The following is a 12,710-nucleotide window of genomic DNA, read 5'->3' as shown; positions in this document are numbered from 1 at the left end:
ATGAATGATTCAGTTAATAGTCCAATTAAGGCTACCTGTAGGGATATGGCCTTAAAAAGTAGTTTGCATTCATTTACATTTAGTTTAAAAGACTTTGATATAGCTGGATTTTTAGTAATATAATAAAAACAAAAATCACGAAAAAACAGAAATAAATAAAAATCTTAGCCTTATTCCAGAATTCTTAAAATTACTTTCTTTTTTTTTTTTTTTATATATATTTTGTTAATATTTTACTTTTTTATGAAGCATTTTATTATTACTTTTTAATATTTTTATATTTTTTGATGAATATTCCGTCTTTTATCTCGTATTTTTTTTAGGGAGATGGTGCTCATGGTAGTGTTTTTTTAGCTTGTGAGAGAAGAACCAATTTTATTTGTGTATTAAAATGCATATCAAAATCACATTTAGTTAAGTAAATGATTGTTAATAAATGAATAACATACATAGAAAAAAGAAAATAAATGTTAGCAAATAAAATACTATAATATTTTTTTTATTTTTCTATTTTTAAGAAGTACACAAGAAGCATTATTAAGAAAAGAAATAGAATTACAAGCTCATTTGAAGCATCCTCATATAGCATGGTATAAAAAAAAATTATAGAATTATATGTGCATATGTAATTAATCTTATTTATGTACTTACTTTTTATTTTATTTTATTTTTTTTTCAAGTATGTATACGTGGTTTCATACAAGTAGTCATGTTTTTTTTGTTATGGAATATTGTTCCAACGGGGATTTATTTACTTATTTAAATGAACATGGCCCATTTTCAGAAAAAAAAGTTGCAGAAATGTTGTTTGAAATAATATGGGCGATTAGAACTTGTCACGATAAAAGAATTGCTCACTTAGATTTAAAGCCTGAAAATGTTTTAGTAAATCACGAAGAAAAATGTAAGCTAGCTGATTTTGGATTGTCTGCACACATTGGATCGAAACATAAAAAAAAAGGAATTTCTCATTATAGAGGAACTCATGATTATTGGTCACCTGAACAGTGTGCAAGACACCAAAAGAAAAAACAAAATTTTGGAGAATTTGATCAGAAAACTGACATATGGACCTTAGGAATCTTGGCATTTGAATTAAAATTTGGTAGGCCTCCTTTTGGATCAACAAACGAAGAGAGAGAGAACATAATTATGAATAGGATACAAGATTATCATTGGAGTCAATTATTTTGTGAAAAAATAAAAAAAGATTTAATCGATAAACTATCCCCTGAATTTAAAGATTTCTTAAATTTATGTTTAGATAAAAATCCTAAAAAAAGACCAACAGCAGAATCACTAATTCAACACCCATTTATTTTTATACATAACAAAAATAGACCTTGTATAAAAGCTTACGCAACGCAACCAAGAGGTAAACAAGGACCCAAATTAAGTCATAAAGGATTTAATGAACAAGAAGGGTCATTTTTAACACCTATTTGGTTTCACAATAAATAAAAAAATTAAATAAAATAAAAAACGACAATTTTATATATAAAAAAAATAAAATAAAATAAAAAAATTATGAAGTTCTCATTATTTCATGAACATTCATATTTTCTTTATCTTTTTTTTTTTAATTTTTTTATTTATATAATTTTTTTAATATTTATTATTTTTTTTTTAATTCTTCATTTTTCTTTTTTTCTTTTCTTTTCTTTTCTTTTCTTTTCTTTTCTTTTTTTCTTTTCTTTTCTTTTTTTCTTTTCTTTTCTTTTTTTTTTGTATTCCTCTTAAATTTCATTATGTGTATGTATATATACATTTTTTAAAATTTATTAATGTATCATATGATCACTTATTTTACTTAAAAATTAAACATTTATACATAGCATATATATTTCATTTTTAAAAATATATAAATTTCATTGAAAGAATAGAATACACAAATTAGTTTATCATTTGTTATGTAATAAAGAAAAAAAAAACAGAACAATATAAATATAAATATATATATATGTATATGCCATACAATTTATTTATGCAAAAAATAAATTATAAAAAAAAAGTATATGAGTGTAAAAAATGAAAAAATAAAATTTATGTGTATGCATAAAAAGTAATATTTGTTTAAAAAAGAAAAAGGTTTAACTCTTTTATTAAAAAATAAAATTAAATATGATAAAACGGAGGACAATTATTATATAATATACAATTAAATGTTTGATATTGAATTTTTAAATTCCTCATAAAGCATTTTATCATTATTATTTAAATCTATAATGTTAAATATATTTTTCAACGTTTCTTCGTCAAACTCATTCTCAAATTCCTTAGCAGACTGAAGAAAGTTTTTAAATGTTATATATCCCTTCTTATTTGTATCTAATATTTCAAATAAACTCCTCATTTTATCTTTCGATTTAAATTCATTCATATCACAGTTTAAAGCACTCAAAAAATCATCTAAGGTTATAGTACTACCATACACATGAAAAAAATCTAAGAGATCATTGCATATATCCTTGTTATGACTATTCATAAGAAATTTTTGTAAACTTTGAACAGATACATTATCATTTTTATTTTTTTTTAATTTATTAAAAATATATTCTAAATTATTTATTTCATCCGAATTTAAGAACTTGTAATTACTCTCTTTTTTTTTTGCTTCATTTTCATTTGAATCCATTTTAAAAAAATTTAATAAGAAAATAAAATATGGGCAATTAAAAATATTAATATAAATTTGATGAATTAATTAAACAAGATATTTCATTAATTATGATTTATTTGCATAATTAGAGTATAAATATACGTCTTCAGAAGCACCATATACATCTTCAAACTTCAGTTCCTATATAATTAAAAAAATAATTTACATATTTGAAATATAAATATTCACTAGTTCTTTAGACTTTAATTATAAAATATAATTTTTATTGTACTATTTATTTTATTATTTATTTTATATATAAACTTATATATTATTATCTTTTTTTTTTTTTTTTTTTTTCTAAAATACCTTGGATTCTAAATATTGATGTATATGAGGACGAATATTTTCATAAGTATGTTGAAGTGAAAAATCAAGTAAACGATAAACTAGAAATTCTACTGAAAAAATTAAAGAAGGAGTTAAATTTTCTTTTTTATCTAATTTTTGAATATAAGAAAGCAATTTTTCTAATATTTGAATATCATCATGTTGATAAAATTTCAATGATAAAATAAGACATGTAGCTGCGTATAATTTTCTATTAAATTTATGAACATATCCCTTAATAACAAGTCTTTCAAAAAATACCCATGCACACGAAATAGTAGAAATATCAATTTCTGGGATATGATTTATTAAATTAAAAAGATCAATTTTTAAATTTCTTAATTTTGATAATGTTAAGGATTTATGTATCCATGGATTAATTTCACTAAATAATTCATTTACTTTTTCTTTTAATTTTTTCGGTTTAACAAAAGGAATTATAGAAACATTATAACTTTGTAAATACATTACAGTATGATGTTTTCCTTGTTTAAATCGAGGATTAAATAAGCAAAAAGCATCATAATCATATTTACTAGGCTTCAACAAATGCTCATAAGATATTCCTTTTTTTCCTTTTTTTCTCTTTTTAACTTCATTAATATGCTGGTCTTTTTTTAAATTTTCTTCTGTTTGTTTTGAATTCATATTTAAATTATTATTATTCTTTATACTATAAAGTTTCTTTTTTTTTTTATCATTAAGCATATTTCTTTCTTCATCAATCTTCTTCGTTATGCTTTCTCTATTTTTAATTTTTTTTTTTTGTTCTTTTATAAAATTAGAATCTTCTTTTTTATGGAAAAGTATCCATTTATAAAAAATACTCAAAATTTTGCTTTCATTCTTTTTTTTAAGAGAATATTCCTCTCCTTTATTATCAAAAGTTGGAACTTTTTTTTTAAAAATAGATATAGAATAATTTACATTTGATGAATCATAATAAGTATTATCGCTATATGGTTTATAAGATAAGCATAAATTATGTGTATTTTTGTAGCATAACAAAATTCTTGAAGAAAAATTTAGATTACTACTGCTTATTTTTTTCTCATTTTCTAATAAATTATTTTTGCATATGACTTTATTACTTTCTGCATTTATGTAAAAATCAACATATTTCCCATTTTTATTATTCACGCCATCATCCTCTTCATTTTTATTGTCTGTGCTTGATTCACTGCTATAGTCAAAAAAATTATTTTTTGTTTCAACTGTATTTAAAAAATCATTAGCATCTTTAAAAAAATTTTCATAAATAGTGAAATAATCAGACTTTTTCATTTATAAGATTTTTTCTTTTTAAAAACAAAATATTCATATCCTTGTAACTTAATTTTCTTTTTTTATTATGAAAAATAAAAATCATTTGCATAAGAAAAAAACAAATAAAATCTCTAAAAATACAATATGCAAAATAAATAAATTTTAAAATTTATTTAAAAAAAAAAAAATATATACACACAAAATTTATTAAGAATTAAAAAAACATATTTTTAGAAAATGTGAAATTTAAATAAGAAAAAAATTGAAAAATAGGAAATAAATTTTAAAAAATAGAGTTATAATCTAACGGAATATAATTATAAATATATTTATAAATATCTTTGAAAAATATTTTATAATATTAAACAATAATTTGACAAAATAATAAAAGAAATATACATAAACAAAATAAAAGATTGAATAATTCAGGTCAAAAAGACTAAAAAAAACTTATTGATTCAATAATTTTTTACTTCTTTATTTGAATTTAGTTGGAAATTATTAATAAAAACAAAGTGTTTAAAAAAAAAAAATTTTGAAAAGATTTTAATTTATAGGAAAGAAAAAAAAAAAAAAATTTTTATGAAAAACTAAAAATAGAAAAAATTAATTTAAATAAATGTAAACATAAAATTTTCTAAAATCTTTAAAGTTTTAAAAAGAAAAATGATTTTTTATGTCATTTAATACATGTTTTAAATCATTTTTATTAACTATTTTTTCAGAATATATCTTATGATTGTGACTAAATTCTTTTTTTATTAGTTCTAATATATCATTATATTTTTCTTCGCATATATTTTTATTGGATGAAAAGGTTTCTAAATAATTATCATCAAAATAAAGAGATATTATTCCATGTATTTTAAAAGACTTAAATAAATTGAATTGATAAAAATAATCACCATCATTATATTTCTTTTTTACAATAGGGAAACCTGTTAATAATATATTGCTGTCTAAATTTTTTATTTTATCAAGTAAAGATTTAAAAATGTTTTTCAACATCTTTCTTTTGTCTATAGTAAAGTTGTTTTTTTTGCTCATTTTTTCATGTTTAAAATATATCATCTTATTTTTTATTTTTTCTTTTATTATCTCTTCATGCATTAAGTTTGTTGTATTAATAGATATGAAATGTTTTAAATTATAACATACAAGAGAAGATAAATAAAATTGTAAATGTTCATTTTGAGGAATAAATAGAATTATTATTTTAGGGCAATAAGGATTACTAACATTAAATGGTATGTTTTTATTTATAAAAATTCTAGTGAACTCAATACCTGAATATTTTTTTAATATAATATTTTTTATATTTTCAGCTTTTTTATTGTATCTCTTTTTTTGATCTTCACTTTTTTCTTCTATCTGTTCATCATTTGCTTCATTATCTTCTAAATCAACTTCATTTTCATTTAAAACATTTGTTTTTTTATTTATAATTTCTTCATTTGAATATTTCTTATTATTACTACTTTTGATTTTATTTTCAAAGTTCTCTTCTTTTTCAATGGAATCTCTTCTTTCAATATCCACTTTATTATCTTCAAAAGAAAAATTACATTCTTTTTGATCATATTGAAATATAGTTTGATCATTAAGAATGGTGTATCTGTTGTTTTCAGTTGTCATTTTTTCTTTTGTAGAATAGATGAACTGGACAATTTTCGTAAATTCTAATAAATTAAATAATTCGTCCATGGCAATATCCTCAACATCTTCAAAATAAGGTATGTTATATAAAATAATATTTGAAAATAGATATTTGCTTGAATTTTTTATTATAGATTCTATATATTTTACATATATTTTATTCTTTACTTTATGTGTGTTCGTTTTTATATCTTGTAGTAGTTTTTTTAGAAAATTTTCTGATTTTTTTTGATTTATTAGGATAAATTCATTTACAACATCTTCATTAAATAAGCAATGAAATAATTCTTTATTTTTATTATTAACTGTTTTTTTTAAAAATTTACTTAAATCATACTTTTCTGGTGCATAATAGCAAATTAACCTCGGCTTAATTCTATCTTCGATTTTTTTTAAAATTCTTTTTTTTATATGATCATGGAATTCTATATCAGCATTTTCTTCTTTATTTACTTTACTACCACCTATAATACTATTATAACTGATAGATTTATCATTAGAATTAGTATTATCACTATTATTTATTACAGAAACTTCATTTAAAGAGTTGTTTTTTATTTCAAATTTTTCTTCATTACAATTAGTAGATACATTGTTTTGGATTAACCCTGTTGAATCTTTTTTAATTTTAAAATTATTCTTGCTTCTTTCATTTTCCTCAATTATCAACAAACTTCCTTTGTTATAGAAAAAAAAAAACATAGAAGAAAATGGATATTTTTCAAGTTTTGAAATTTCTAAATTTTTTAAAAAATAAGCATCCTCAACGATTAGTACACATAATTTTATGTCAAAAAAAAAATTTAATTTTTCATAATCTTCGTATTCTAAATCATTAGGGAAGCTAGAAAAAATGAAATAACTTGCATTAATTTTAGAACAAAAACTTTTCATTTTATTTATTAAAATATTTGTTCTTTGTATATTTTCATATTTATTTTTCATATGATTATTTTTATAACTATTTTCATAAAATATATCGTCAATAAATTCTCCCATTTTATTTTCTTTGTTCATATGTGTGTCAAATTCATTAATTACATTTAAGTCACAAAAAACGACATTGGGGAATTGAAATTGTATATATAAACCAATGAAATCTACATTTTTCATTGTTAAATTACAAATAATTATGATTTTACTTTTTGTTACTTTTAATATATCAAAAAAATAATACATTGATTTAAATACTTTTTGGTTTTTGTTTTTTATGTCAAATGTATATAGTTGTTTATCTTTTACTTTTGGATTTTCAATGAAAACTTCATGCACTTTATTTTTAGAGCTATTACTTCTTTTTTTTTTACAAACCATTTCAGAAATTTTTTTTTGTTGTTCTTTTATATCTACAATAGTTTTGTCTATTTTAAATTTAAAATAAAAAATTTTGATTTTCGAATTAAATCTTTTTTCTAATATATTTATTTGTTCCATATTAAAATGAAAATTACATACAATAAATTTTTTATAATCTTTGTTTATTAATATATCAAATTTTTCAACAAAAAAGGAAAAGAATGAAGAATCAAAATTTTCATTCATATTTCTATCATCTGAATATTTTTTTTTTTTTTCCTCTTTAATTAACTTAAAATGGTCTATAAAATAATAATTATAATTGTCTGAAAGAAAATTAATAATATTTTTTATATGATTTATATTTATACCAAAAAAAATGAGAAGTTCATTTTGAAAATTTTTTACAAATTCAATAAAGTTATTTCTATATATAAGAAGTTTTCCCTTCATTAAAAATTTTCTTATGTAATTATTATTTTTGTCATTATTATTTAGAAAACTTAAGAAGGAATTATATTTTTCATTTTCTAAATCATTAATTTCCTTTTTTTCTTTTTTTCTTTCTTCTCTATTAATTATTAAACAAAATGAGCAAGGTATTATATCTTCATCTGTTAAATATATTGGATCTATAATATTCATAAAATCAGTTAATATGTAATTATTAAATAATTTATTTTTTTCCAAATTTTCTTTTAATATCCTTTTTATTAAATCTATTGTTAAATGCTTATATTTTTTTTTTGCATATTCTATTTTTTTTCCTAGAAGAGAATTTTTTTTCTCCTCTTTTTTACATAATTCATTAAAACTTAAATTGATAGAATTTAATTTTTCAAAATATTTTATAATTTTAAATTTTAACTTTTCATTTCCATTATCTTGATATAACACATTTTCTTTATACACATCAGGTATAATAATAACTTTTTTACACATGTGTTGCAATTTAATTTCATAAGATAATTTTGATGATTTATCAAAATTATTTATTCCAGTTATATTTTTTTTTTCTATTTCTTTTACTCTTGTAAGTTTTTTTTCTTTTTTTTTTAATAAATTAAAAGTTTCATCTTTGTTTTTTATTTCATTTTTTTTTGTAATGATGTCTTTAATTTCTCTCTCTTTTTGTTCAAACCATTTACTTAACCATAATATAGAGGAATTTTCATCAGGCTTTAATTTACAAATTTCAGTAAAACATTCCATTAATACATTTGTTAACTTTATGTTTTCTTCTGGCTTGTAGAAATTAGTAACATTTTTGCAGAATATATAATTTTTTACATTTTCAATAGTAATAATGTCATTATATTTTTCAAAATTAAAATAACTCCTAATTAACTCATTTATTTTATTTTTATCTTTCACAAACATAATATCATCATCATTTCTACAAAATACACTTTTAATGCTATTAGGTCTTTCAATTTTTGATTCTTTAACAGTATTCAATCCAATTAAGTATTGTAAACAAGTAATACAGTTAATTCTTGATATAATAATAATAATAAATTCTTTCTCAGCTAAATCATCTGCTTGTTTTTTTTTTTCTTCAGATAAATTTTTAAAGCTACTTTCATTCATTAAAATTATTTTCTCTTCTAATATACGAAATCCATAATATTTTAAATATTCTCTTAGACTAAATAAATCCTCTGAATTTAATATTTTTTTTTTAATTAATAAAATTCCTTTTTCACATTTAAAATTTTCATCACCAAAAAATAATTCTATTTCTTTATCTATATTATTATCATCAGGAATATGCTTTTTCAAAAAAAAAATTTAATATATATAAATAAATTAATAAATAAATAAATAAATAAATAAATAAATAAATATATATATGCTACTTTTTTTTTTCATACCACTGCATTTCTCATTTTACATGTTCCATATTTTTTTTTTAGACAATTTTTTGGTACATTGTCAAAATTACTCATTGATAAAGAAGGACCACACAAAATTTTGGCTCTTTTTATGCAATTTCTACCTTCAATTACTAAGCAAACTAAAAATATATATATTTATTTATTGGTATATTAACTTACGATTTTAATTTTTTTTTTTCTCTATTTTATACCTATTCCTTTAGTAGAAGTCATAAAATTTATTAGACTTTTGTAATAAGGCTAGTTACAAGGCAAAAAAAAATAAAATAAATAAATGAATAAATAAATAAAATGTCTTTTATAATTTTTATTTATTTATATAATATAAAAAACCTTTCTATATGAATCTTCATATAATTTTTTTGCTCGATCACACGATAATATTCCTCTTCTTATAGCAACTATTAATAAATCAAAATTCAATATATCATTTATTATATTATTTAAGTGATTTAGTTCTATAACATCAGGTTTTAATATTATTAATGTTCTTTCAATATTATTATTTTCATAAGATTGAAAAAAAAAATTAAGATCTCGGCTAAAAAACCAATAATTTTTGCTAAAATAAAAAGGAATATTTTTGCAATTTAAATTGCACTGGTATTCCAAACTACAAAAAATTACATAAAAAAATTTTTTAAATATAAAGTTATATATTTAATTAAAAACATTCAAATAATTATCCATTAAATTTCATATCAATATTTTAATTTTTTATAAAAATAATTATAAGCACTAATATCTCTTTAAAGTGTTGCTATAAATATATGAATTTTCCCAATTAATTATATAGAACAAAAGTTGCATGCACAGGAAAACATATTTATATATTACCATTCAAAATATTTTTCATCTTTTATCAAGATAGAATTTCTTTTAACTAAAGAGTTTAATTTTATAATTGTATCTCCCTCTATATGTTCTATTAAAGAAATAACAGACAAGCCACTTCCTATATATTCATAAAATTCATTTATATTTTTGTATTGAGCAGGTTTGAAATTAAATATTTCTTTTATTTCATTCTTCAAAAGAAAAAAAAAAAAATACAAAAAAATCAATAAACATTTTTAATTTACTTAAAAAGTATTAAAAAAGTTTTTTTTATTTTAAGCTATACAATATATCTAATATCATTTTGTATTCTCTGTTTAATTATTTCATTTATCTTTTTTTTATTATTCATAATTTTTAGTGTATTTTTCTACATTTTTTGGAAATATATAAATGCTTCATTTAATTATTAAATACTTTATTTTCCTTATATATATATATATATATATATGTATTTTTTTCTTTATTTTTTTACTTCTACTAAGTGCACTTTTTTTTTTTTTAAAATAATAAAATTTTTTTCCTCTAATTTCTCTAGAACTTCTTCGTCCTAAGTTTATATAATCATTGAATTAAAGTAATCGTGATAATTTATTATATATATATATTTAAAATTTCTATCATTTTTTTTTAAAATAATTTTTATATATCATATAGTTTCCCTTTTATTTTTTACTTTAAAATTATTAGTAACATCTGGAAATATAATAAAAATACACCTTTCGTCCTTCATTATAATTTATTAAAATAATCACAATATTGAATACATAAAAAAGTAGTATTGATAAATGATTTTTATATTTTATTAAATATTTTTTTTAATTAATATAATTTAGTAGAATCTTTTGATATATTTTTAAGAAATAAATTCGAATAATATCATTTATCTTTTTCTTCTCCATTCTAAAATATTTATATTAATAATAAAAAAAAAAAAAAAAAAAGAGAAAAAATTAAATGAAAATTTAGACATTATTCTAGCTTTATTTATATGCAAATAATACTATAAATTTATCAAAATTATATATGATATTATATCTGTGAAATTATAGTGATTTTTATTAAATGAAAAAATAAGTTATCAAAATATATATAAATACATCTTTTTAATATATGATTATTTTCTTTTTAATAAAAAAATATCCTTGAAAATAAAAAAAGACAATTTTTATTTTTATCTCTATTATTCTTTTTTACTATATACTATGTAGTCTATAATTTTTTTTCTTTAATACTTTCAGGGGGAACTATAAAATAATAAGAGTATGCTAAATATATTTCATTATTACTAATACCTCATTTAAGTAAATTATATATTTTTTTAAAAAAAAAAATTTTATTTAAAAAATATCTAAAATTGAGTATCCTTATTGTTTTTATGTTAATAATAAAAAATGGTATATCTTAAATATTCCAATAAGAAATTTTTATTGTTTTTTAATAAATTAACAGTGAAACAATAAGATTTTGTAAAAGAAAAAAAATTCATAAGGCATAATTAAATATTTTTAAAAGATATACATATATATTATATACTGAAAATATAGAAATATATAAGCTGTTTTATTTTCATTGAAATAATTTTTTTAAAAGAATCATGCAATTGGTTTAAAGATAAAAAATATTAATTAAAAATATATCTAGTACTTGAATAATAAACCTGGATTAAATATTTTTTTACATACAAATTGTGTTTTATTAGTATGTATTCTATTAATATGCTTTTAAAAAATATATATAAATAATTTTAAACTATACCACCTTTTTAAACACTATTTAATATATTTATTTAATTAAATGTAAACATATGAAATTATTTTATTTGAATTAACTGCTTTTTATGTGTTAGAAGAAGGGAAACTAATTAAAAAAAAAAAAGCTTAAAATAATAAAAAGTTTAACCATAAATTTACAGAAATATAGAAGTATACCAGATAAATATATGATGCAAAAACGAGTAAAAATAATGAAAATTTTTTTCCCTTTTCATTGTATGGTATCTATATGTATATTCATAACATTTTTTTTTTTCATAGCTAATTAAGCATAAGTTTGTAAATAGATTAGATTGTTGTTGTACAAGTTCCTTATACCTTTACAAATGTTTACATTTTACTTTATTGAATTTCTTTATTTTTTTTGTTCCTATATATATAACTTGCAATGTGTTCATACTCAATTTGTAATATTTCCACCTTTTTATATTTATAAATATTCACTTTTATATTGTTTTAAGCTTTTCGTTTATAAAAAAAGTAAATTTTTTTTTTTTTTGCACACATAAAAACTCAAAAGTTTTAAATATTAATAAATGCACACAATATGCACATATTCTAGATATATGATAAAAAATTATATATTTATATAATATCCTAAATAAGCCTTAAGGTCATATAAAAAAATATGCTAAAATGAAAAAAGACGATAATAGTAATTTTTTAAAATGTCAAATATATATATATATATATATATATATATATTTTACCTTAAAATAAGATTAAAAGATTTAAGTCTTAACTTTACATAAATCTATTTATAGAGATACATATGTTATATCTATCACAATAATTTTGTTTTCATTATATAATTTTATGAACAACATTTTTTAGTAATATTTTTTTTAGTGTCTACATGTATTATCTGATAATTATTTTATAATTTTTATTTTTCATATCGAAAAAATAGCAAGAAATTCTCAAAAATTATGAATTATTCATATAATTTAGTTAAAAAAAAAAAAATTATTTTAAGTTTAATTCGACGTGACT

General features: G+C 18.6%; 4 protein-coding genes across 4 annotated transcripts; 1 reads left to right on the top strand and 3 right to left on the bottom strand.

Moving 5' to 3' along the window:
- On the top strand, positions 1 to 1,461 carry ARK1 (aurora-related kinase 1, putative; the record flags this gene model as incomplete). The annotated part of the gene is made up of 4 exons (XM_028677721.1): positions 1 to 114; positions 324 to 418; positions 519 to 590; positions 681 to 1,461. 4 exons carry the CDS (start codon positions 1 to 3, stop codon positions 1,459 to 1,461), a joined length of 1,062 nt encoding a protein of 353 aa, XP_028534082.1.
- A 697-nt stretch (positions 1,462 to 2,158) lies between these two features.
- Positions 2,159 to 2,635, bottom strand: PRELSG_1142900 (calcium-binding protein, putative; the record flags this gene model as incomplete). Its single annotated transcript, XM_028677720.1, has 1 exon — positions 2,159 to 2,635. The coding sequence occupies one exon, from the start codon at positions 2,633 to 2,635 to the stop codon at positions 2,159 to 2,161; it is 477 nt and encodes a 158-aa protein (XP_028534081.1).
- A 90-nt stretch (positions 2,636 to 2,725) lies between these two features.
- PRELSG_1142800 (cyclin dependent kinase binding protein, putative) lies at positions 2,726 to 4,273 on the bottom strand (the record flags this gene model as incomplete). Its single annotated transcript, XM_028677719.1, has 2 exons — positions 2,726 to 2,800; positions 2,969 to 4,273. 2 exons carry the CDS (start codon positions 4,271 to 4,273, stop codon positions 2,726 to 2,728), a joined length of 1,380 nt encoding a protein of 459 aa, XP_028534080.1.
- Positions 4,274 to 4,909: 636 nt separating this feature from the next.
- Positions 4,910 to 10,675, bottom strand: PRELSG_1142700 (nucleoside diphosphate kinase, putative; the record flags this gene model as incomplete). The annotated part of the gene is made up of 7 exons (XM_028677718.1): positions 4,910 to 8,980; positions 9,082 to 9,224; positions 9,297 to 9,345; positions 9,439 to 9,718; positions 9,943 to 10,133; positions 10,418 to 10,492; positions 10,619 to 10,675. 7 exons carry the CDS (start codon positions 10,673 to 10,675, stop codon positions 4,910 to 4,912), a joined length of 4,866 nt encoding a protein of 1,621 aa, XP_028534079.1.
- Between the last annotated feature and the right edge of the window lie 2,035 nt (positions 10,676 to 12,710).

This window comes from Plasmodium relictum, assembly GCF_900005765.1.
Source record: "Plasmodium relictum strain SGS1 genome assembly, chromosome: 11".
Lineage (NCBI taxonomy): Eukaryota > Apicomplexa > Aconoidasida > Haemosporida > Plasmodiidae > Plasmodium > Plasmodium relictum.
The sequence above is the reverse complement of the archived record's forward strand: the minus strand, read 5'-3'. Positions and strand labels throughout refer to the sequence as shown.